The following is a 27353-nucleotide window of genomic DNA, read 5'->3' as shown; positions in this document are numbered from 1 at the left end:
TGCGACGTCACGTGACGCTGTGCAACATTTTAGAGCCTTTTCCCCACTGCCGGCAATGGGCTGGGCATGGTTTCCTGGTGACACGTCCAGCCTGCAGGCCGGCAGTTTGACACCCCTGTTCTAGATGTAAACAAGAGAATGGAATTTAAGCCAACCTTTATAGGAGGATGACTTTAATGAGAATTAGATTCTAGGCTTGGCATTTTCTACTTTTTAATAACTGTCTTAACAGGTAGTCCTCAACTTACGACTACAACTGAGCCCAAAATTTATGTTGTTAAGTGAGTTTTGCCTCATTTTACAACCTTTTTTGCCACATTTGTTAAGTGAATCACAGCACTTGTTAAATTAGTAACAACTAAGTGACAGTTTAAGTGAATTTGGCTTCCCCACTGACTTTGCTTTGTCAGAAGGTCGCAAAAAGGGATCACATAACTCTGGGACACTGCAACCATCATAAATGTGAGTCAGTTGTCAAGCATCCAAATGTAAATCACCTGACCCTGGGGGATGCTACCACAGTCATAAGTGTGAAAAATGGTTATAAGTCACTTTTTCAATGCTGTTGTAACTTCGAACAGTCACTAAATCAGACATGTCAAACACAAGGCCCGGGGGCCAGATCCGGCCCGCGAAGTGGTTTCATGTGGCCCCTGAAGCCATCCTGGAAACAGTGAGGGAACGGTCCCCGCTGCCTTGGCCCTGGCCCAGACCCTCTTTCTGCCAGAGACCCCCAGATCTGTCCCACTCCTGTCCAGGCCCCCATAGGCACCCTTGATGCCAATGATGTAGAGCTGGCCACGCCCACCCAGTAGGCCATACGCACTCCAGCTGCGCCCACCCTGGCCATACCCACCCGGCCCCCCAAGGGCAACCACAATGCTGATGCGGCCCTCAATGAAATTGAGTTTGACACCCCTGCACTAAATGAACTCTTGTAAGTTGAGGACTATCTGTATTACGTAACCTCTCTTCAGTTTGAAATGACAATTTACAAGTTCAAGATTTAAATTTTTCCATTTTGCAGTTTGTAAACAAGGGTGCTATCAAATTCAAAGTTTGAAACAGCTACTTATGGGTATATGCACTGGGAAATTTTCTTGTTTAATAAAAGCCCATGAACATCCTATATGTTGACTATTTTCTGAAACTCAGAATTTCTGAAGTTAAATATCGTTCTTTGAATCATCAAATAAATGTTTCTCTCTCTCTCCTTCTATTTTTAAAATGTAGTTTGATTTTGATAACTTCTGGACAGAAGGAAAATTTTCCAGGGAGGAGGATCTTGCAAAATTACTCTTCTATTCCACCACTCTTCCCTTGGTGGAAGACTACTGGACTTGAGGATCTGCAAAAAAGGACTATTTTTGTTTGTTAAAAAAAGATGCATGCTAAGTATTATGTTGTGGGCTCTGATGAGCAGGAACGAGAACACACAGAGGAGTACAGACAAACACATACTTTATTTAAGCAGAAACTGTACTGAGAGATTGGAGTCACCCTGCCTCAATATATAGCCAGGCCCTATGGTATTAACCAATCGGATTGAAGCTATACTTGCCGCCCAAAGTTGCCCAATAGCAGGACTGGAGACGTCCTGTCTGAGTTGCTGGAGAACCATTAGTTCTCCAGCAAAGCACGTGGTGATATTCCAAAAGCCCAGTACATAACACTAAGCATCAAACAATCCTCAATTTATGACCATTCGGTTAGCAACTGTTCAAAGTTATGACAACACTGGGAAAAAATGGCTTACCACTGTTCCTCACACTTATAACCAATGCAGTATGATTGCAATTCAGGTATATGGCAACCAGCTTGTATTTACAACAGTTGCAGCATCCTGGGATCGTGTGATCACAAATTATGTTCATGTGATATCTTTCTAACAGCTCCAGTGCTTCGCTTAACCATGGCACAAAGGGCTGTACAAACGAGTGCAGTCATGGGATGCCTTGCTTAATGACCAAACTGCTTAAAAAGAAATTTTGTGATCCCCGTTGTAGTCATGTCAAGATCTACGTGTGTAGACTTCTTGTGTTAAGACTAAGCTTCAGTATTTAAGGTTCCCAGGAAAGACACCCTAACCAGCATTCTGCTACTTTACTTAATTGCTATATTATCTCTTCATTCTGAAATTTAGAAGCAAATAGCATAGATTTCTAAAAAAACTAATTAGCTAATCCGGCTAGGTCTAAAAAAATAATACAAAGAAAGCATTTGCTTTGTAGATAACATATTTTAGAATTGGAAAAATGTCTGCATAACATCCATACAAAAATATATCAACCTACATTTTTAGTCCGTAGCATATTTTTTAGCATTTTAGTTCTATTACCCTAACAAATAATTCCACATATTAGCTAAGTCCATCAGAGGAAGACTGGTTTCAGAATAGATATTAGAATACAGGTAGTCCTCAGCTTACAACAGTTCATTTAGTGGCCATTCAACGGCACTGAAAAAAGTGACTAAATGAACATTTTTCACAGTTAACGACCACTGCAGCCTCACCACAGTCACATGATCAAAATTTGGACAAATGACGTGTATTTATGACCCTCCCACTACCCTGGGGTCATGTGATTTCCATTTAGAATCTTCCCAGCCAGTTTCCAACAAGCAAAGTTAATTTTTTTTGGGGGGGGGAGCCAGATTTGCTTAGTGACAAATGATTCATTTAACAACTGCAGTGATTCACTTAACAACTGTGGCAAGAAAAGTTGTAAAACAGGGCAAAACTCACTTAACAACCCTCTTGTTTCGCAATTGGCCTCAATTGTAGTCGAAAGTCGAGAACTACCTGTAATTATGATTGAATTTAAATAGCCGTCATCATTATATTAAAAATCCTTGTAATGCAGTGTCAAGTATCTTTTCAATCGGAGTGGGGACAAATTTTTGTAAAATAAGTAAATAATAAACTCTAAAAGAATGTATAAACAAACAGAATATTTTGTGATTTTAGCCCTAAATATCTTAACAACTATATAAAGGACCCATATTATTGAGAGTTATATATACTTATATGTAACACTGCTTACATGGAATAAATCCCACTGAACTCAGAAAAGTTAATGCTCTTAAATAATATGCTTAAAGTTTAAATATTGGAAAACCAAAAATGTTAATTTCTTTGCCATTTAAAAAATAAAGACAATTTAATTTTACAGCTTTCAAGACAAATATCCTTATTTGTTCCAGCATGTTCTTTGATTATATGAGCATTTAATTAATTTTCCCATTTCATATTCACATTTTGCAATCACTTTGTGTTGTTTCCTGTTCAACAACTTAAGAACAAGAGATAAGTATCACTCACTCAAATGAATTATTGATTCATGCTTAGGATTACTTACTAACTCTAGTAAAAAACTCTTCCTGTATGAAAATTAATAAGAGTTTAGGTATAAAATTAATATAAGTGGATTGAAGAAAGCAGAAGGGGAGGACAGCAAGCGGTGAAACCTAATAATTTTCATTCCTTCTATCCAAACCATTCCAATCACCTAGTTTTAAACATAAAATAATTTCAAAAATTATATCAATAGAGGGGTTGCAATTGAACTATAGGTTCAATTATCTTAGGAAAATAAAACAATGCTGTGTACAAGTTATAGCACAGAGTGAAATACTTCAAACTGAACATCACAGTATAGCAGGATATTCTACATACTGACTGAAATAACATTCAGTTTAAAACCTTTACTCAAGTGCCAAAATGTCTAGCTCACTTATCACCTATGAAGCTGTTCACTGACCATTCATATGCTGATATCAGTGTAGCCCGACAGTCAGCAGTGTGATCATGACCAGAACATCAGTAGACCTCAGTGCTGTATCATTGCATATGTATCAGTCGCAGGTAAGTGGCCTCTTTTTCATTCAAAATATCACACATGCTTTTCTGTCATGAGATCCCAGGACTAAGCAAGCTAACCACACTGGTACATTTCAGGATGTACCGATGCATATTTCCCAAAAAGAAAAGTTGTCACAAAAATGGAAATCCATGGAATGAGAACTTGTAATCTAGTCCTGTTCATATTTGCTCCCCTTAATATTACGTAGCAATTGTAATTTAAAAAGAACTTGGCTCCCACCTAAGAATATAATTTCATCTTTAGAATTCATCCTTACATCCCATTCACTGTGTGACATAGTGGTCTTGTGGTCCAAGGAAGCAAAATTAAACAAAACTGTTTTCTCCCTCAGTATTGGTGGACAAGACCTAGCTGATCGAGAAAGCTAAGCAGCATTGATCACAGTAAATGGATAAAAATCATCTGGGAAGCTCAAGTCCAAGGGCTACTGTTAAGCAGTGCTCACAACCAAGCTAGGTTTCATAAAGCAGAATTATTCAGAATGGAAAGGGAGAGGGGCTAAATCTCTGCAATTGGGTATGTTTACTTTTAGCATCCCATTGTCCCTAAGGGCAAGAAGTTCTACATTTATAATAATTTGCAAAGCCCCATTCTCTTTCACTGACTCTGACAAATCTTTCACAGCTAGACTGGGAAGTTCAAAAGCTTCTCAGAAAAAGACAATGGCATACCATTTCTGCATCATGCAAAAAACCCAAAAAACAAAAGACCAGGCCCCACTTTAAACACCACATACGTATATTCATAACTTTTTTTTTCTTGCTTCCTTGAGGGAATTAAGAAAAGGATAATTGCATGAAGGGAAGCACAAAACTAAGATTCACAAGACTTCCAAGAATTGTATCCTTACCCTATTGGGAAGATGTATATTCAGCAACATATTAGATAGAACACTCCTAGGTTTTGGAAAATGCAAATTATCCTTGGGCCTTGAAAGAGAAGGCCCAATGAGAGGGCCTATCTCAAGGAGCAAAAGCCACAAACGTAATATCCCAAAGGTGCTTTTTTTCCCCAAAAGGCAATAGGACTTTCTTGTTTCTTTGAAAATATTTTACTTCTCATCCAAGAAACTGAAGAATGAAAAAGCAAAACTGAAGAAGCTACTTGGATGAGAAGTGAAATGTTTTCAAAGAAAAAAACCCAAGAAAATACAGTTGCTTTTTTGGGGGGGAAAATGAGCTGAAAGATTGAGACTCTCCAAAGACACGTACATAATATTCCTTCTTCTAGAATTTCTTCCAACATCCCTGTGGGGCTGAGAGACACCAGAGCTTGCTAAACAGTGTGCCACACCCCCTTAAAGATATATTTAAATTTACCTTGCCAGTGCCAAGAATTCCAATCAATACAGAACAAAAAATGAGTTGGTTCACTTAAACACCCCAAAAAACCACTTATAAAATTAACAGTTATGTTCTGTTACAGTGTTTCTAGTGCAGTGATTTTCCAGGAACGGAAAACAGGGCTTCCCCACCTTTATTGTTCTATTGGCATTTGATTTTTCAAGGTAAATGCTAGCTTACAAAGGCAGAGAAAGGTTATCTCCATGACCCAAAGAAAGACCTATATCTTTTTTTTTTCAGACTGGGGTTGATTTTGAGCTTGCTGATAAAAACTGAACCAGACAGCTAGCAGAGAAGCGGGATTTGCTGGGCTGAACATTTAAGTGGCCCTTTGATTTTTCTATTACAGGAACTCTAAATATTCATATAGTACAGTCTGAGGGGCTAATTTTGGATACATGTACTTTCCCAAGGACCAAGGTGTCAACAAATACTTGGAGACAAATGCCAGAAGAATGGCCATGTTAATTGCAAGAATGAAAAAACAAGAAACAAAAAAACCCCAGTAAGTATTCTAGGACTTCAGAAACTACCTAGTGAAAGAGCTATTTGGTTTGGATATCTGACTGTGTTTTTCCCATAAGGAAAGTGGATATAATTTAGGGTTACAGTATATAATCTCATTGAATTCATGGATATAAGCACACTAAATGTTTATATTTAAATGATGTTTATGTGGCAGTACTATTTACATGTTCTGGCTAAACCTAAGTTACTGTATGTTTATTTTATGCATTCAGTACATATATATCCATCTTAATTTCATTGCTGTATAGATCTCAAGGTTGCATGTAAGCTATCCTTGTTAGTAACTCATCCAGACATTGACCCGATCCAAATTTTGTTAATTTGTAAAGCAAAATATATGTTGCGACTCAAATAATACCTCAAAATTAAACTATTTTTTAATGTGTTGTGTTTGATACGGTCCTTTTTCTAATCAGAAGAATGTACGTGGTCTTTCCCTGCTCTCATTTTTTCTGCATAACGAATTTGTGGAGAATGTTTGAGAGAAATTGATACAGTTATGTAGCAAGAGCTTCACGGTAGATTTGAGTCTAATTCTTCTAATTCTTATTCTGAAACTATTCATCTTAGAGACAGGCAAACTAGTGTTCATTAAATGTTTGGCCTTCTATTTCCATCTGCTACAGCCAACCTGATCAATGATAAAGGAACATATGTCTTTCAAAATGTTTTTTTTAATGTGATAAAGTATGTATGTATGTGTATACCATCCGAATCACAAATCTTGACAGATTATATATAACAAGTTTGTAAAAGAACATAGTAATGATAAAAAACAACCAATAGCAAAGGCAAAAAGCAAAAACCCAGTAAGAGTCGAGACAATATTCTAAACTAATATCAAGAAATGGACCAAAATCTATCCTAACCCAAGATTTTACATCTCTTATTCTCTTTCAACATTAAGGATCATGTAGTAAGAAATAAAATAAGGACTATGCAATATTTTGGATTCAGTTTAGAAGAATTATTTTGGAACATGAAGAAGCACAAACCCAGCAATTTAATCCTGGAAACAGATGTGGCATCTTTAATAAGTTGTAGGCAGGTGCTGTATTCACAGCATGTCCCAAGACACCTCTTCTGAACTGGACTCAAGCATCACATACCCTGCTAATTGTTACTTATAAACCAGATGTTTATGTAGAAGACATATTTGCTTACATAAAGATATTTTTTAGTCTTTATTAATTCCATAAAGTGATTGCTTTCATAAAATGTATTAGAAGTATTTATATTTTTTATTTTTTTTCATAAATAAGTCAAAGTGGGGAACATATCTAATATTTATTTCTCCTATTTTCCCCCACAACAACAACCCTGTGAGGTGGGCTGAGATGACACAGAGCGACTGGCCCAAAATCATCCAACTGGCTTTCATGGGTAAAGCAGAACTTGAATTCACGGTTTTCTGCTTTCTATCCTGGTGCCTTAACCATTAGACCAAACTGATCAAATTTTAACTATACTATAGGATAATAAACATCTTTTGTCTTAAAGCAGTCCTGTAATCACTGTTTTCTAAGGTCTTTATACCTTGGATTTTATTAAAATGGAAAAATTCTACTGTACAAACTAATAATACTGGAGGGGTCAACTAGTCCACATGTGATATATTCCATTTCTTTGTCTATATCTTGTTTGTGGATGCTCTGTCTGCCTCACCCCACCCTACTTTCTTATAAATGCTATCATCTGTTGCCAAGTGGTTTCTATTGGGGCTTTTCTAATGGGGAACCTTTTTGTAGGCCATGCGCTGTCTCATTTAGATAATCTTTTTTTTTTCCTCATGGAGAGATGCAAACCAGAGTTCTAAATGAACCATGTTTCACAACTTCATGCAATAATAATAAAAAGATCAAGCTATTTTTGGTCACTTGGCATCCTCTCAACTATGAACAATAAAGCTAAATTTAAAAGGGGGTTCAGAAACTAATTACTGTGAATGGCATGTATGCTTGCACACTAAAAAAAACAAAGGAGCTATGCAGCTTAGCTGTTTTTGTGATGATCTCCATTAACCTAACAATCAGGCATTAAATTGATTTTCTACTTTCAGAGCTCCTGATCTGCTATAGAGAGAAATGCATCTTGTAGAGGCTATGCTGAAGGCTAATACAATTAATAGCGAGAAATCTTCATTCTGTCTACAATTTACAAGCTAGGTTTTAGTTTGGACACGCAAGCTAGGCATTTGGAAACATTACAGAATTTTCATTGCAAAAATATTAGCCAAAAGATATACTCTTTTATTTCTTATGGTGCAATGCAAGTTCAGTCTTGGATTGTCTCTATCCTGGAGCATGGAGCTTTATAAAGATTTAAAAATGGCCTGTGTACAATTTTTAGAAAAAGATGGGGCAACCTGGTGCCCTTTAGCCCTTTGCACTATGACTCCCATAACCCCCAAAAGCACTGGAGGAGGCCTATGCCAAAATGTCTTATTCAAGGAGGGAAACTTGAGGAGATTTGTTTATTTAGAAAGGGCTGACCACAGTTGCTTCCAACTTTCTTATGGTGGGAAATCAAAACTCTACAGAAAGCTGAGAAATATAGTCAGGTGTTTTTAAAACATGAAAGACATCCTACCTCCCAATCCAAGACATTAAAACACCCACCCACACAAAATGTTGAGGAGGGAGCTGAGATATCAATATTGCCCACTTATGGTGGGCCTTAATTTTTCCAAATATCTTAAATATATCCCTAGGGAAAATATAAATGTCCATTTTTTTTTCTCAAGAACATTTTGTGTTTGAAATAAATAAATAAATTTTGTTTGAAATATCTTCTCTTTTAATGTTTTATTTAGGAGTGAACAAAAATTTCTCACATACTTTGCCCTGACTTCATTCAGGTGGAAAATTAAGGTGAGTTATTGGTAGTTTGAAGGGCTGGAGGTGAACTCTTACAAAACTGATTTGGAAGTGCATGCAATTTTTCCATTTAGGGGATAATGTTTCCTCTTTCTGACTATCCTTTTACTTTATCCATACTTATTATGTGCTTCTTCACCTGTTCAATGCATTCTACACTGAATTCACCTGAATAACACAAGCTATTCATCCAGTTTTCCATTTCCTCATGTGGCAGAAAGGCAATAAATAGAGAGTGAGGTCCATTAATTGGTGGGTAACTTTACAGATGCCCAGAATTCTGGTTAATAATAATAATAATAATAATAATAATAACAACAACAACAACAACAACAACAACAACAACAACAGCAGCAGCAACAGCAACAACAATAATGTTGGAAGGGACCTTGGAGGTCATCTAGTCCAACCCCTTGCTCAGGCAGGAAACCCTATACCATTTCAGACAAATGGCTGTCCAGTCTTTTCTTAAAAACTTCCAGTGTTGGAGCATTCACCGTTTCTGGAGGCAGGTGGTTCCACTGGTTAATTGTTCTAACTGTCAGGAAGTTTCTCCTTAGTTCTAGGTTGCTTCTCTCCTTGACTAGTTTCCATCCATTGCTTCTTGTCCTGCCTTCAGGCACTTTGGAAAATAACTTGACTCCCTCTTCTTTGTGGCAGCCCCTGAGATACTGGAACACTGCTATCATGTCCCCCCTCGTCCTTCTCTTCATTAAACTAGACATACCCAATTCCAGTAACTGTTCCTTATATGTTTTAGCCTCCAGTCCCCTAATCATCTGATAAAAACATATGGCCTGCTGTTATAGAGGTTTAAAAATAAAGCCAAAATGGCATTTGTCCCTGTGGATACCTCAAACTATTTTAATAGACAAACCCAAAAAACTCCAAAATATCTTTTTGCTAATTAATCTAGTTTTTAAATTATAAGAAAGATACTTGATATCTAGCAATATCTAACACCGCTTATTTAGTAATATGGCATATCTAAATTCTCTATTCCAAATTCCCTGTTAATCAACCAAAAATATTTTCTCATTTTTTTAAAAAAAATGTGGTGATAATACTGGATAGTTGATTTAGCCTCTATTAAAATCTCAGAGCTGTTGGAGTTTCAGAGGCTGCCCTGAGGTCCGAAACCTAGAATAGAAAGCAGCTTATTTCTTGAAATGGTTTGAGACTGGAGTTTCATACTAGAAGCCCTATGCAATGCACTAGAACAGACATGTCAAACTCGCGACATCACGTGATGTCGCGCAATGTATCGGAGCTTTTTCGCCATTGCGGCAATGGGGTGGACACGGTTTCTTCATGATGCATCTGGCCTTGACACCCCTACTCTAGAATTAGAGAGGTATGTTTTCACACTCTGTGTGTGTATCATTTCGCCGGGACCTGAAAACTTGGTTTTTCGATCTATCAGGCCTGGACTGAAGGGGTTTTAGCTTTTTATATATTGTTTTAATTGTTGGGCTTAATTAATTTATTTTAATTTTATATTATCCTTATATTGTATTTTATGCTGCCCTGTAAACCGCCCTGAGTCCTTCGGGAATAGGGCAGTATAAAAATCTAAATAAATAAATGAATGAATGAATGAATGAATGAATGAATGAATGAATTGTCATATGCATAATGCCTATGTCCTCTTCCAACTTAAAACAAAGTCTCCTGAGTCAATATGAACTCCAGTGATCTCACAGAAATGTCTAGGTTGTTTTCCTGGAAACAATTCAGAAGTAGTTTGCCATTTCAGGATGGCTTAAGACTTCCCAGTCTAGCTACAGCTTTGCCTGTCTTGCAGTCAAGTATTAATCACACCTGATTTTGCTTAACTTTTTGAAATGAACCAAATTCAGCTGATTAGTTAACTAAAAACACTTGCACATTTTTCCATTATGTTTGTTGGAATTCTGAGTTAATATATCATAGTGTAATTAAAAGACTAATAAAATTTTTCCTATCAAAACATGACATGTTTTACACAAAAAGGCCATGGCCTTCTTATGAGCCATATTACAATATAGCAGCTTTTCTGAGCCTGATCATCCATAGCCATAGGATTTTAAATCTCCAGCAACAAAGAAGGCAACCCACTGAAGAAAGAATCATTTAAGTGGACTCTGCTGGGTACATTTGGGTGACGGAAAGTGCTAAACTGGGTAATCTGCATGCCCTCTATTGCAATTCAAGTCAAATCTGTAATATATGCATTGATTGCTTAATTGATTTATGTATATTTAAGCATATGGAAGGGACGCGGTGGCTCAGTGGGTTAGGACGCTGAGCTTGTCGATCGGAAGGTCGGCAGTTTGGCGGGTCGAATCCCGAGTGCCGCGTAACAGAGTGAGCGCCTGTTACTCGTCCCAGCTTCTGCCAACCTAGCAGTTCGAAAGCACGTAAAAAATGCAAGTAGAAAAATAGGGACCGCTACGGTGGGAAGGTAACAGCGTTCCGTGCGCCTTTGGCGTCTAGTCATGCCGGCCACATGACCACGGAGACGTCCTCGGACAAGCGCTGGCTCTTCGGCTTTGAAACGGAGATGAGCACCGGCCCCTAGAGTCGGAAACGACTAGCACGCAAGTGCGGGGGAACCTTTACCTTTACCTTTTAAGCATATGGATGCTGCTTATGCTGTTCTGGTTTCTCCTATGTTCCATGGAAAATATATTTGAATAAGGCCTAACATTCCACAAGGAACCAATCATTAGTTCAACATTCAAAAGAGTGTCTTCCATCCCCCAAACACAGTTTTAAAGTTCAGAGTTTGCACATGGATTTTCTGGCTTGGAACAAAGTAATAGCAATAGGATTTTCTCTCCTAACCAAAAAACCTCAGTCATAATTATAATAAAACTTCTTATCTGAGTGTACGTGCACCTTCTGATGCTAAACCAACATCATGGATCAATCCTTCAAGGTTGTATTGTCTCTCCCCTGCCCCTTTCTTATTTAACTTAAGAAAAAGTAGATAAAACATCTCCTTGTTTGCTTGCATTCCAGCTGCAAACCTTGTGTAGAAATCTTTCAATAAACCTATCAGCTCCATGAATAAGCTTTCTACCAACAGCTAGTGTTTGCATTTCACCCAACACCTTGTCTGTGGTAGTATGAAAAAATGCCCATCAGAGAAGAATAGTTGTATTGGTGGATTACATATGCTTTTACAACATGCAAGAGACACCACATGCTAATATGTTTTTGTATCCTACAAAGTATCTATTATAAGAGGTGCTGTAGATAAATGAAGAAGACTCAGTTCTACACAGTTTCCTCAAACAAAAAATGCTTTTTAATTGCTTATAATTTTATTCTATTAGTAATGAATTATGAACATGAATTATGAAATGAACAAATACATTTCGGTCCTGCTATACTTGCTGTAAAGGTAAAGGTTCCCCCGCACATGCATGCTAGTCATTTCCGACTCTAGGGGCCAGTGCTCATCTCCGTTTCAAAGCCGAAGAGCCAGCGCTTGTCCAAGGACATCTCCGTGGTCATGTGGCCGGCATGACTAGACACCAAAGGCACACAGAACGCTGTTACCTTCCCACCGTAGGGGTCCCTATTTTTCTACTTGCATTTTTACGTGCTTTTGAACTGCTAGGTTGGCAGAAGCTGGGACGAGTAACAGGTGCTCACTCTGCTACGTGGCACTCGGGATTTGACCCGCCAAACTGCCCACCTTCTGATCGACAAGCTCAGTGTCCTAACCCACTGAGCCACCGCGTCCCTATGATACTTGCTGTATCATAGTTCAATTCTTGTCTAACTATTTCAGCCAAACAACAGCAACATTTAAATATCTATGGAGATTCTCAGTCATCCAGGTCATGGTTGTCCTAAAGGTGCTTTTTCAAGAGGCAACTGGACTTTCTTGTTTTTCTTTGAAGATGTTTTGCTTCTCATTCAAGAAAGCTCCTTGGATGAGAAGCGAAACATCTTCAAAGAAAAACAAGGAAGTCCAGTTGCCTCTTGAAAAGGCACCTTTGGAGCAACATTTAAAGTTGAATATTTCTGCCTTGCAACGGTATATTTCAAATAATACATTTCTGTCCTTATCTGCAGTGAAATATATTTCAAACTGAAAAATTTGAAGTGAAACAGATCAGCCTACCTGTCTGCATCACCAAGACCCAGTGAGGTGTTGCGTTGTAAAGTTTCCCTTACAGCAGCCATCCCATCAGGAAGTCTGTTTAATCTTCGAGTATAAAGGCCCAATCCACCATCAGTCATGTACCTGTAAATAATAATAATAATAATAATAATAATTCACCATCAGTCAATTTCAAAAGTCAACTTTACTTGAACAGCTTACATCTTGCAACTGATATATGTAACACCATCAAACATCCATATCTGCCTATCACAGGTCCTTAAGAAGGACTTGATAGGTGGACAAAAATGTCAAATCCAGCCTGAATATCTGCCTGACTGTGCAACAGATCTAAAGTTAAGAAGGCAAATAGATCAACATAACTGGTACAGATCTAAATTCTGTGGGCCACAGCGTGCCATCTATTTGAGCTAACTGTGGCACAAACTGCAACACATTTCTATTAGTTAGTGCATATTCATTATATAAAAGTCTGACTGAAAAATGAGAGCTTGGCAAGATATATGCTATCAATAACATTTTCTACCAGGAGCATATTAGTACTAATAACTAGACTGTTCTAATACTGCAGAAGGATTGTTTAAAAGTTTCTGTACAGTATAAGTAAGTTAACCCGCAGCAAGCATTCTGCTCATAGTTATAAAGTAACCAGCTTCCCAGTTACTATTACATCTCTTGCTTGAGTTCTACATTCGGTGCCTCAGCTGATGCACACCTGGAGAACCAAGAGTCTGCTTTACTGCATTGCCATACCTTCCTATTTTTTTCAGAAAGGGAACTAAGCACTGAAAAAGGCAAGAAGCTCAGACTGTTTGAAAGAATCATTTCCATATGAATGCTGAGTTACTTGGCTGTATTGATAGTTATCTGCAGACTCTGATCTACCAGAGATTTTCCTTGTAAAGCAGGGGTGTCAAACTCAATTTCATTGAGGGCCGCATCAGCATTGTGGTTGCCCTCAGGGGGCCGGGTGGGTATGGCCAGGGTGGGTGTGGCCTACTGGGTGGGCGTGGCTAGAGTGCGTATGGCCTACTGGGTGGGCGTGGCCAGCTCTGCATCGTTGGCATCAAGGGTGCCTATGGGGGCCTGGGCAGGAGTGGGACAGATCTGAGGGTCTCTGGCAGAAGGAGGGTCTCTGGGCCAGGGCCAAGGCAGTGGGGGCCGTTCCCTACTGTTTCCAGGATGGCTTCGCGGGCCACATGAAACCACTTCGTGGGCCGGATCCGGCCCCCGGGCCTTGTGTTTGACATGTCTGTTGTAAAGGATATGTGTATGCATAGGATGCGAATAGTTTATGTAAGCCTGCCTTCCAGAATACTGTCTGGCATTTAGAGATTCAACATTTCTGGCCTAGGAGACACATCTCACTGAAGACCACTGAATGCAAACCACTCAGCTGTACCATCAAGAAGACACATTTCTTAGGAGCTTTGTTCAAAGAGTTTAAATCTCTTGTCCTCTACACCTATGAACAAATGAACAAAAATAATTTCTATGTGTTTTTATGCATCAGTGTACAAATATTTATCTCTCTCAATAGTTGTTTTGCACTACCCATTAGCAACTGTGGGTAGAACCAACCAACTTTAAGAGAAGCCTCTCACAAAACCCTGATCACGGCTATAGTTCCACTGAATTCCAGAAATATCCAGATATTAGGGGTGTCATAGAGTAAAAAGCCTCTTGAGAATTGTAAGAGATCAGGAAATACAGCAATTGGCTTCAAAACCTACCACATATAGGATTGTCAAGTCTGCTCTGCTAGAATTTGATAATGGTAAACAGAATATGAACCCTACTGATACTTTTAAAACAATGGACTACCCTAGGGTGGTTTCTCAAATCATGGTACTTAGCTAATTTAATCTTTGATCTGTTTTAGCTGCTTTGAAAGGTTACAGAGAAGCTGAGCCCTTATAGAAACATGGAGATTATGTTTTATATACTGTATTGGTCAGACTGGTATTACCCATTTTATTCCAGGAAAGAGAAAGGGGGAATTTAAAGGTCCCAAGAGGATATAGCCAAGGTTGGAGGAGAAAGTAGCATATCGCTATGCTTATGTGCATCTTGACTGATTCATGTAAGAGACGACACATGGCAAACTCTACCTAATTGTCCTCAAGAATGCAATTCATTAAAGTCTTGGCAGGAATCCCAATGCATTTAAAAAACAAAATCCCATCACAATATAAATCAGATTAAATATTACCTGTTTGTTCCTTGTTATAACTTTCTATTGTAGTACAGCTTCTATAAAGCCAAGTCAGATGCCCTTAACTATTGTAACTCGGCATGAATTTTCTATGAATTTCCCTGTAGTTCCCTACCATTAATCTAGAATTACTGTTTATATGTATGTTTTATTTTGTAATTTGCTGAGTGAGTGAACAGGAAGAAATTAGAAGACTTTGGCAACCCAGTTGGAAGAGGCAGACACAAGAGGAAGAGTCAGGCACAGAAAGATTGTTCATTGTTTGCTAATGGTAATTCACTGCCAACTGCTGCTAACAATTTCCTGAATACAGGAAATAATTATTCCATTCTACTCTGCCCTAGCCAGATCTAATATGGAATACTGTATCCTGTTCTGGATACCACATTGAAGGACAGCATTCATTCAAAAATAACGACAACAATTGGAGCAAATTCAGAGGATGGCTACCAAGAAGGTGAGGAGTCTGGAAACAAAAGTCTGTAAGGAACAGTTAAGGGTTCTGTTCTCCCGCACATGCGTGCTAGTCGTTTCCGACTCTAGGGGCCAGTGCTCATCTCCGTTTCAAAGCCAAAGAGCCAGCGCTTGTCCGAGGACGTCTCCGTGGTCATGTGGCCAGCATGACTAGATGCCAAAGGCGCACGGAACGCTGTTACCTTCCCACTGTAGTGGTCCCTATTTTACCTACTTGCATTTTTACGTGCTTTCGAACTGCTAGGTTGGCAGAAGCTGGGATGAGTAACAGGCGCTCACTCTGTTACGCGGCACTCGGGATTCAACCCACCAAACTGCCCACCTTCTGATCGACAAGCTCAGTGTCCTAACCCACTGAGCCACCGCGTCCCTTTGTTAAGGGTTCTAGGTACATTTAAATCGTAGAACAGACAGCTCAGGGAAGCTATTACAGCAATCTTCAGTTATATGATGGACTGTCAAATGGAAGAATGGTAGACATTCTTTATTGTCCCAGAGAGCAGATCTATAACCAAAGTGTTAAAAGTACAGTGAAGTAGATTTAATCTAGATTTCAGTAGCATTTTTAGATTTCAGTGAACCATGAAGTGACTGTGAGCAAGCTAAGAAATGAGAGGAATTCTAGATATAGTCAACTAACAGATGGGAGCAGAGTTCATAGTATGCTAAGCTTGTAAGCCGCCATGAGTCTTCGGAGAAGGGTGGGATATAAATGGAATTAAAATAAATAAAAAAATAATGAACTGACTAATAAAAGAAGACAGAAGGTTCCTATGGCATTTCCAAAATTCTGGACCTAATTTCTTCATTAAAACCTTTTATTGAAATCAGTGCAATTTTCAGTTTCTTGCTTGTGCCCTGAGATATGGAGCTTGACAACACCTCAGGATGAATAGTCATGTATCAGAAATAGTACACTAGATCCAGGCCCTAGCAGAAAGTTGAACTAGATGTTCTCTAAATTACTTTCCTATTCTACCTTTCCACAAACATATAAATACCCTCATATTTGAGCATTCAGTATTCTCAGTATCACAATTAATTTTAATCAGATCCAGGTTTGCTCATAAATAGTTCTTTATGTCTGTCCTATTTCCTACGCTGGTTCCAACACCAAAGTTCTCTTCTCTTTTCCATCTGTATCTGTTTGTTTACCCATGTAGATCCGGATACAGCTTTCCTCACTGATGAAATAATTACAAGCCTCTCTAGCTAGTCCCGTATGTGGAAACCTAATAATAAAAGCACAAGTTTCAAATAATGTGTTTTGCATGGAAGATCTGGATAAATAGAGACTTGAGCAATCTATATACTTGTAAAAACTCTTGCTGTCATGACCTTTAACTGGGCAAAATGGCCACAGTTTTTGACCCATGGTGCCTCAGATTGTCTAATTTATAGAATGTGTCAAAAATCAAGGATCCATGATGTGTTATATATGTAAACAATTCAATAATAGATATGTTAACAGTTCAATAATAGATATGTTATATATATAAACTAAGAAGCCGTCTGACAGGAAAAAACACGCGGGAACTTGACAGCTGTCAAAGTTCCCCGCACAGCGCAGGCGCCACCACTGACAGCTCGCGGCTGTCAAACTCCGGACCATGTGGAAGCCTGAGCTGTCAAGCTTCCACCGCACAGCGCAGGCGCAACCACTGACAGCTCGCGGCTGTCAAAACACCAACCCATGCGGACGCCAGAGCTGTCAACAGAAGACGGCGCGGATTGGTCCCAGCTTGACACGGCGCCAAAATAGAACACCCTGATTGGTCCTCGCTACCAGCTGCCGGCTATAAAAGCCGGACAAGTTATTCCATGTTGTCTTGCTCTTAATAAATCTGTTGTTAACTAGCCTGTCGTCCCGAATGGTCCTTAGGCTACTTCACTGGCGACGAAGGTGGGATCGCTCCGGAGCTGAAGTCACGGCCGAGGAAGAGAGTTCCCGGCAAGAGCTGTCACGGAAGTTTTAACTTCCATCGGAGCAACCCAGGACCGGACGACATGGCAAACTTCGGGCGTGTGAGGGAATTTGATACCCGCCACCCCGAGAAATGGCAATCACACCTAGGCCAGGTCGAGGGATTCCTCCTCGTCAGTAAAATCACTGACGACAGAGCAAAGGCCGCCGCTCTGCTGTACATCAGCGGACCTCCTGTGTATGATGCAGCCGTCGGCCTGTTTAGCCCGGTACCCATCACCGAAGTCTCCTACGCGGACCTGGTGGACCAGCTGAACAAGTACTACATGCCAGCTCGTTCAGAACTGTACTGGCGGGTGCAATTCGCACAAAAGAAACAACGGCCGGACGAGCCCGCCAACGAGTTCATCGCCGGGGTCAGACACGCCGCACGGAACTGCTGTTTCCCCGACCTGGAAGACCGCATCAGGGACCAGGTGGTGATCGGTCTGAGGGACGAGAGGCTACAGAAGAAGCTAACATCCAAACCCGACATGAGCCTGGCAGAACTGACCAGAGAGATCATGGCTTACGAGCACAGCCACAAGAAGAAGCCGACAACCACGACCCCAGAGAGCCCCGCGACCTTCTATCAAGAAAGCGCAACCTTCAGCGACAGCGGAGAGTCGGTGGATTTCACCGATGGAGAAGCCCTGCAGCGCAGGATGGAGCGCCGGCAACCGAGGAGAGGCGACCCGTCGGACCGCCGTAGGTCCAGGAACCCCCCTCCGCCGACACCGCGTTACGAGCAACGAGCCGCCTGTGCCAGCTGCGGGGGTAATCATGCCCGAGGAAGCTGCCGCTTTAGAAACGCTAAGTGCCACAATTGCGGGAAGACTGGCCACATCAAGCCGGTGTGCCGCAGCAAGGGCCGGGACAACATCAATGATGTGGAGACAAACCCCCCAGGTAGGCCGGCTACCCAGGCCAGCAGAGAAAACCCACCAGGGCCCCTGGTAGAGACAATTGACAGGGTAAACAGCATAAGCTCCAAAGTTAAGATCTGGGTCAAAATTCAGGGGGTGCCCTGCCACATGGAAGTGGATTCAGGGTCTGCAGTCTCCTTAATTTCGTTAACAACGTACCAGGAGATCTGTCAACAAGGCCAAGAACAAATCCCCCTGAGACAAACTCAGGTACACCTAGCTGATTTCCAGAAAACCCCCATTCCACTGGAAGGGAGAGCTAGGGTCATAGTGCAGTACAAGGGGTTCAAGGGTCCCTTAGAGGTTTTAGTTACACCAGGGAACCGTACCAACTTGATAGGGCTAAACTGGTTCGGTCCACTAGGAATCGCCTTAACGGGGGTAAATACCATTCAAGCACCCAGCCTGAAAGCCGTTTGCGACAAGTACGCCGACGTTTTCGATGGCACTTTAGGGAGGTATACTGGTCCCCCCATTTCCTTGCAGCTAAATCCAGCAATCCAACCAATTAAAATAAGAGCTAGGAGGGTACCCTTTGCCCTTAAAGAAAAAATAGAAAACGAACTTGATCGCCTCATAGGTTTAGGGGTGCTTGAGCCAACAGAGGGGGGAACCTGGGAGACCCCTATAGTCACCCCAATTAAACCTAATGGAGAAGTGAGAGTGTGCGCGGACTATAAAGCAACACTCAACCTAGCCCTCAGCCCCCATGCTTACCCGGTGCCAGCGGTAAGGGACGTATTTGCTTCCATCCGTTCTGGCGCCATTTTTGCCAAACTTGATCTCACGCAGGCGTATTTACAACTGCCTGTCACTGAGGACACCGCGGAAGCTCAGACTATTGTCACCCACCGCGGTGCCTTTAAAGTAAAGAGACTCCAATTCGGCATATCGGCAGCCCCGGGTATCTTTCAGGGTATCATGGAGAAGACCCTGAAAGGAATACCCGGGGTCTGCCCCTATTTCGACGATGTTCTCATCGCCGGGGAAGACGAAGCTAGCTTAGCTGACAGGCTGTCAGCTGTGCTGAGCCGGCTCAGAGAAGCCGGCCTCAAACTTAAGCGAGAAAAGTGCTCTATTGGAGTCACATCTACTGAATTCCTAGGGTACAAAATTGACAGCCAGGGCATCCACCCCACCACAGAAAAACTAAAGGCCATTCAAACCGCACCCAGCCCTAGAAATAAACAAGAGCTTCAATCCTTTTTAGGGCTGTTAAACTTTTACCATGCCTTCATCCCCCATAAAGCCACTATCGCGGAGCCTCTGCATAGGCTCCTGGACAAGGGCACAGTTTGGTCCTGGACCAAGGAACATGAGAATAGTTTCCAATCGTTAAAAAAGATTATCTGTCACAGCTCAACTATCACCCTTTTCAGAGAAGACACCCCAATATGCATCGCTTGCGATGCCTCTCCCTATGGAATCGGGGCTGTGTTAAGTCACCTATCCAAGGATGGTACACAAAGACCAATAGCCTTCTATTCACGTACTCTGACCAAAGCTGAAAGAAACTACGCACAAATAGACAGGGAAGCCCTAGCGATAGTAGCAGGGGTCAAAAAATTTCACGACTATCTGTATGGTAGACCATTTACTATATTTACAGATCACAAACCCCTGCTAGGCATGTTCACTTGGAATAAAACCACACCACAAATTCTCTCTCCAAGAATATTACGGTGGTCTACATTCTTAGCAGCCTACTCCTATCAACTAATCCATAAACCTGGTAAAGAATTGGGACACGCTGACTGCCTCAGCAGACTACCCATGCAAAACAAGGACTCAGACCCAGCCCCAGCCGGTCTGATTTTAGCAATCTCCCAACTTCCAGAATGCCCCTTGACTGCAAACATTATAGCCAGTAATTCAGCTAAAGATAAAATACTTACAAGAATCCTCAAATGGGCCACAACAGGGTGGCCAGCCAAAAACCCACAACCCCAATTCCAACCATATTTCAACAGAAAAAATGAGATCTCAACGCATAGAGGATGCCTGCTGTGGGGAAATAGGGTTATCATTCCAGAGAAAAACATAGACCAAACATTACACATCTTACATGAAGGACACCCAGGCATTGTAAAAATGAAGGCGATGGCGAGAAGTTATGTGTGGTGGCCAGGCATAGATAAACAAATAGAAAAGTATGTGGGTGGGTGTTATACCTGTCAAGCGACCAGGAACGAACCACCCCAAGCACCAATCCATAAATGGGAAACTACAAGGAACCCTTGGTCACGAATACATATAGATTTTGCAGGACCTATCCAGGGCCAAAGTTTCTTAATTGTAGTGGACAGCTATTCTAAATGGCTTGAAGTCACTCCCCTTAGAAAAACAACGTCCGAAGCCACTATTCAAGCCTTACGAAAAATATTCGCTACACATGGCCTTCCTGACACCATAGTTTCAGACAACGGACCTCAATTCACCTCTCGTGAATTTCAGATGTTCGCTATGAAGAATTGTATTAGGCTGGTCACGTCGGCGCCGTTCCACCCTTCGTCGAACGGGATGGCTGAGATTATGGTACGGTCCACAAAAGAAGCCTTGAAAAAATTCGTTAAAGGGAACTGGCAGAGGCGTCTCAGCCAGTTCCTCTTGTCACAACACACAACTCCTGGCACAACAACGGGCAAATCACCAGCATTATTAAGGTGGGGGAGGAGGCTAATAACACGACTCGATAGACTGCACCCTGACACATATCCAGAAGAGAAAGAGCAACCCCACCCCAACCGCATACTCAACCCTGGACAATTGATATGGGCACGGTCATACACAGATAAAAACAAATGGGTCCAAGGGACTGTAATAAAACAAACGGGACCCATCTCATACCTTATAGACACACAAGCACACGGCAGCATACGCCGCCATATTGACCAGCTCAGACCCAGACACCCATCCCACGACTCTGAGCAACCGAAGGATGCCGAGATACAACCCCCACCGGAAATACTGCCTATTCTGAACCAAGAAGAGGAACAGCAAAACGAGCGACCAGAACCAGACGATCCTCCACCCCTTCGCCGCTCAAATAGGAATCGAAGACCACCCACCTACCTAACAGACTATCAGTGGGCAGGGTCCAACATCCATGAGGGAAGGAACGCACCAGGGGAGGGGTAAGGGGTGTGTTATATATGTAAACAATTCAATAATAGATATGTTAACAGTTCAATAATAGATATGTTATATATATAAACTAAGAAGCCGTCTGACAGGAAAAAACACGCGGGAACTTGACAGCTGTCAAAGTTCCCCGCACAGCGCAGGCGCCACCACTGACAGCTCGCGGCTGTCAAACTCCGGACCATGTGGAAGCCTGAGCTGTCAAGCTTCCACCGCACAGCGCAGGCGCAACCACTGACAGCTCGCGGCTGTCAAAACACCAACCCATGCGGACGCCGGAGCTGTCAACAGAAGACGGCGCGGATTGGTCCCAGCTTGACACGGCACCAAAATAGAACACCCTGATTGGTCCTCGCTACCAGCTGCCGGCTATAAAAGCCGGACAAGTTATTCCATGTTGTCTTGCTCTTAATAAATCTGTTGTTAACTAGCCTGTCGTCCCGAATGGTCCTTAGGCTACTTCACATGACTTCTGAGTGAATGAAATATGGGAAGGTTGTGGCTGCTTCAGTGTTACTGGCTGTTGTTGAAAATGCAATCTCCATTATCAACATTTTGTGACAGTTTCCAAGCCAATCCCTCACTCTCTTACCAGCCTGCTGGGAGGGAGGGAGGGAGGGAGGGAGGGAAGGAAGGAAGGGAGGAAGGAAGGAAGGAAGGAAGGAAGGAAGGAAGGAAGGAAGGAAGGAACCCTGTACACCTTTACTACTCACCATGTGTTTTCCCAACCTGTGCTGTCTCCCATGTACTTTCCCTGAATTGCACCTGCCTATGTTTTTTCCTTGACCCATACAGCACCTCTTGTTTGGTCTCATGCATTTTTTTCCAATGCGCATCACTCCGCGCATACTTTCCTTGATCTGTGCACTTTTTTCACTCCCACATATCCTCCCTTACCCATTCCTCTCCTGCCCACATTCCTCAACCATGCAGCACTTCGTTGGTACCCCCCCAAATGCACTTCCTGACCTATGCTGCACCCCACACACCAACCTGACTGGGCTGGTACCCTAACACACACCCCTGCAGCCCCCACATATTCTTTTTGAACCTCATCATCCTCCAAACACCCCACTTAATCTATGCAGCAACTCTTATACAACCCCATGACTTCAAGACCGGACTAAAATACTGCCCTCAGCATTAAAATATAACAAAATGAGTCTACATCCAAACCATTATTGTTTAAGCAGGATAGTTTCCACAAATGGAGCTCCCACAATTATCTTCACATTTAAAAAAATTCACAGCAATGAGTAGGCAATGGAATATTCCGGACCATAGGATAATGTGCCATTTCCAAATTCATTGTAAAATCCAACCATCAAATATTTTTCAGTACCAATGTTAATACTGTAATTGGAGTATTATTAATGGAGTCATTCTTATAGGTGTTTTACAGATTTTTCACTTAAGAAAAAAGCTGATCTGAATATGTTTGGAGTTTATGATTCTCTACATGCTTTCTGATATGGTACCCCAAACCATATCAATATTTTCAGCATATGAGGGTTAATGGAGCATAAACTGCCACTGTGCCAAATGTTTGAATGAGGTTTTCATCTTAAAAATAGAAATGGAGGAGTAAAACAAAATATAGACAATTAAACAGACAATGAAAGAGAACTGAAAAGTTCTGACAATCTGCATTTTAGAAGTTTTTTTAAAGTAATCTTAATAACATTAATTCACACAAGGTTTAAGAGTTCATATTAAACCAGATATGCTGAAATTAAAGTTTCTTCATGTAACTAAAATGGACAAATGAAGTCCAAACATATAATTTTTTTTAATTATGCATACCTTTCTAAAATAAATAGTACAGCTTATAAAATCAACTGCAATTTAAATGACTATTGCTATGGACATTTAACAACAACAACAACTAAATCCTTAAACCGGTCTTCCTCAAACTTCCTGGGGCTACAAACTTCTCAAATCCATCATTCAAAGAGTTTACAGTAGAATCCCACTGATCAAGTGCCATATTGTGAAAGTGATGCTAATTTACAGTATGGTGAAAATGTCCCATGCATCTCTGAATTTGAATTCCCCCTTCTCTTCTGCTAGATTCTGTACAATTCAACAATACAAATCCAACTATGCCACAAGCAAAAAGAAAACAGTGAAATTGATACCTTTGGCAAACGTTCAGCAAAATAACATACTTTACTAAGTCATGAATGAAGCGTTATTTCCTTTCAATCTTTTCGTTGCCGGTCTGAAAACACTGGCCAAATTATCTGAAGAGTCTGAATATGTTCTTCAGTTCTGTGAAGTTTGCTGCCATTGACTGATTTTTTTTAAAGACTCTTTGTGGAGGAGGAGGAGGAGGAGGAGGAGGAGGAGGAGGAGGAGGAGGAGGAAGAAGAAGAAGAAGAAGAAGAAGAAGAAGAAGAAGAAGAAGAAGAAGAAGAAGAAGAAGAAGAAGAAGACAATTTAAATGTTGTAACTTCTATGCTGATCTTCTTGCAGTAAATGGAAAAAATAGTGCTTTGTTCAGCACTGACCCCATTTCTAGCTTCTGAAAAACCCCACTGAATTACACTGTCAGCTATAATAGATATCCCCAAACTATAATGCCCCAAACAAGATATAAACTTCAGAATCAACAAGGAGGAAAAAGGAAAATGCAATGGATGTAAGTCAGCTCTGAAGAGTCTCTACTGGTGCAAGAACAATAAACAATTGTCCCTCTGGAGTTTGACAAAGAGGTTGCTAAGCTAGTTAAAACTAGGGACAGGACTATTCTCATTTCTGTTTTGTCCATGGGGACAAGACACAATACTTTCCCCTCAACTGCATAAACAAGGAGGTCAATTTCAATGGCAGCGAGAGAAGCAAGTCTCAAATCTTTCAGTTATTATAATGTTTGTTTGCAAGGCGCTACAGACCTCAATCTTAAAATGGGAAAAGCAAATGCAAGCATTATGTAAGCAATAAGAAAATAAATTTTAAAAAAGGTGTGTGTGTGTGTGTGTGTGTGTGTGTGTGCATGCATATCAGTGTGTAAAAAGAGATGCACAGGCATTCCATGAATAGATTTGTTACCATCACTATATTCAACAGAGGTCTACAGTGAATCCTAACTCTTAAATTTAATAAAATAAATAAAAATAAAAATAAACAACTACTGTATCCTTTTGTGGTAAACAACTTTGCAATGCCTGTTTGTTATAGTCAATTCTTCCTATGTAGAAGTTGATACACTTAGAATTGTTAGAAATGTAGCCCAAATACGGTAATAAAATTGAAGCAAATTAAGTACTTTTGAAACTCCATTTATTTTAGTAGGACAACTAATAATATGCCTACAAATTTCTCTTGAATTCCCAGAGACACAGGGAAAACAGGACCAGGTAAAAACAGCATGAGAAAATAGCAGACGAATGCAGAGGTAGGGGGCAGCAATGGGAATCCATGGAAGAGGGAACAATTTGAGGTCCATGTGCACCTAATGTTCTCCCTCCCCAGTACAAAAGTAATGTATGTCATATAAGCTGAGTACTGGGGAGTCACCAAAAAAAATCCTTTATGCTTTAAAGCTTTTCATAATAACAAAATATGGGGCCTGGATATTAGAGTAATGAACAGCTCTTCCAGAAGCAAACCCCTGCATATGTACACCAGACATACTCAGACTAGTAGATCAGTGTGTATACAACAAAAGCTGTCTTCACAAATCAGAACTGGGTTGCCTAATTTAGATAATAACCCTTTATCTGTGACAGAATCTTCTGGCCAGTCAGTTTATACATTACATATATAACAATCTGGGAATGAAAAGGAAAAAAAAGCTCCACTGAAGTGCATTTTTGTCCTGCTCTTACCAGGCTAATGGGCAGATTTTTTTCTGCTATGTTCTGCACTGAAAATATGTTACTAAATTGAAAATTAGCATTGAGTAAGTTGACACGTGGTACAAAAGTTAATATCATAAGACTGTGTAGTAGTCTTAAAATGACTTTTGGAGAATTAAAGCAATGCTGAATTCAGTGGGAATTAAATTGCAATGGGATATAAAGATGGAATTGAATCTTTTTTTTCTTCATAACCATTTCTGTTTTACCTAATATTTTCAAATATCACTAAATATCATAGTTGGAGGAGGGCCTTTAATGTAAGCAGAATAATAATCTTTTAGCAAATTACAAAATCATCATTATTTGATGTGGATTCTTGGTTCATTAGTTTGAGAATGTTAGGATCAATTTTTAAACTACCCAGTCTCCAAGAGTCAAACAGCAGCCAACAGCTATAATTCCTCGTTCTTAAAACATTGTTCATGCCCCAAATATTAATTTAACCTCCCACTATGAATAATGTACTTTTTATTTTTTTTCTCAGAACAAAGCCTCTGTGTGTATGAATATGAATGACAAATGTTTAAAGAAAATAACAGTTGCTGAAAATATTAATACAAAGTCAAGAGACTTAACATTCTAAAACAGGTGATAGGATGACATTGGATTCCATTTTATATTGTATATATTATTATGCTAACATTTGTTGAATATTGCCTGTTCTGCTACCATTATTGAAAGTTACAACACAGACATAAAGCCATTTCGAATTTCTAATATGGTATTATGCTATAGCAACAGTTTATAATATGGTGAAATATACACGATCATGCTATCAACAATCTAAGAAAAAATACAGGAAGGTTTAATATATAAATACAAATAAAGCAGCTTACAAATTCACACTGGCCTAAAAAGAAAGAAGATTTCATCCTGTTTCCTTTCCTAGAGGGAAGAATATTCGCTCCCTGGTAACTACCGGTAGTCATTCATTTGCAAATTATATGAAACAATTCAAATGTGCGTTTTTCCAGGAAATACATATTTGAAAATATTTCTTCAAATGTCAGTTTCCACAACATCATGCTACCACCTACCTAAATATCGTACAGTAGAAGTTGCATAATTTGAGCACTATTACAGAAAAAAATCTGCTTAATTTGATTACAGGTGGTCCTAGGCTTATGTCCATTCATTCCATGACATTCAAAGTTATGACACCACTGTAACAATATATACACAACCTCAAATTCCACCCATTGCAGTGTTCCCGTGGACATATACAGAATATAGAATAACAGAGTTGCAAGGGACCTTGGAGGTCTTCTTGTCCACCCGCTCCTCAGGCTGGAAACCCTATAGTATTTCAGACAGATGGTTGTCCAATCTCTTCTTTAAAATCTCTTCCAGTGTTGGAGCATTCACAAATTCTGGAGGCAGGTTGTTCCACTGATTAATTGTTCTAACTGTCAAGAAATTTCTCCTTAGTTCTAGGTTGTTTCTCTCCTTGACTAGTTTCCATCCATCGCTTCTTGTCCTGCTTTGAAGTTCAAAGACCAGACAAGGTTAGCAGTGGGGTGGAACTTAGAAGGGTTAATGAAAGTAACAGTAATAATTTCTGGTAACCCACTACTTTCGGACCAGCCAATATGATTATGAGTTGGACACTCAGATGCCCATCTCACAATATGACATTGCAGTCATCTGCAGTCACACGATCACCATTTGTGATCTCCTCTTCCAGCTTCCCATAAGCAAAACTAATGGGGAAGGTTTATCCCATTCTTTTATTCTTTATCTCCTTTTACTCAGGAGGAGTCTATAGCATTTTCTCCAACTAACAAATGTTACAACAGGTGTAAGGTTTTGTCAGCTGCAGCCCCCACAGCCTAACATAGTTTTCCTCCTGCGATGTACTGCTTTTTCTTCTTCTTCTTTCTCCCATCTCATGCCATTCCACTGTCTTTCTTCTAGTGAATCTGGCAGCATTTTTATCCTGACAGCTAATCACCCAGCGTAAGACAACTAGCAGCTGTATCTTGCAGTGTGAATGAAATGCTCTGTAAAAAGATCCTCCTTGTTG

General features: G+C 40.4%; 1 protein-coding gene across 1 annotated transcript in view; it reads right to left on the bottom strand.

The window, feature by feature from the left end:
- The window catches only part of NAV2 (neuron navigator 2), a 197750-nt gene that overhangs the window by 104389 nt on the left and 66008 nt on the right, over positions 1 to 27353 (bottom strand). The window contains exon 8 of the mRNA XM_081343733.1: positions 12749 to 12871. Within this exon, the coding sequence (XP_081199859.1) occupies positions 12749 to 12871 (123 nt within the window). The remainder of the gene's footprint in view (positions 1 to 12748; positions 12872 to 27353) is intronic.

Source organism: Vipera berus, assembly GCF_964194415.1.
Source record: "Vipera berus genome assembly, chromosome: 1".
NCBI classification, from domain to species: Eukaryota; Metazoa; Chordata; class Lepidosauria; order Squamata; family Viperidae; genus Vipera; species Vipera berus.
The sequence above is the reverse complement of the archived record's forward strand: the minus strand, read 5'-3'. Positions and strand labels throughout refer to the sequence as shown.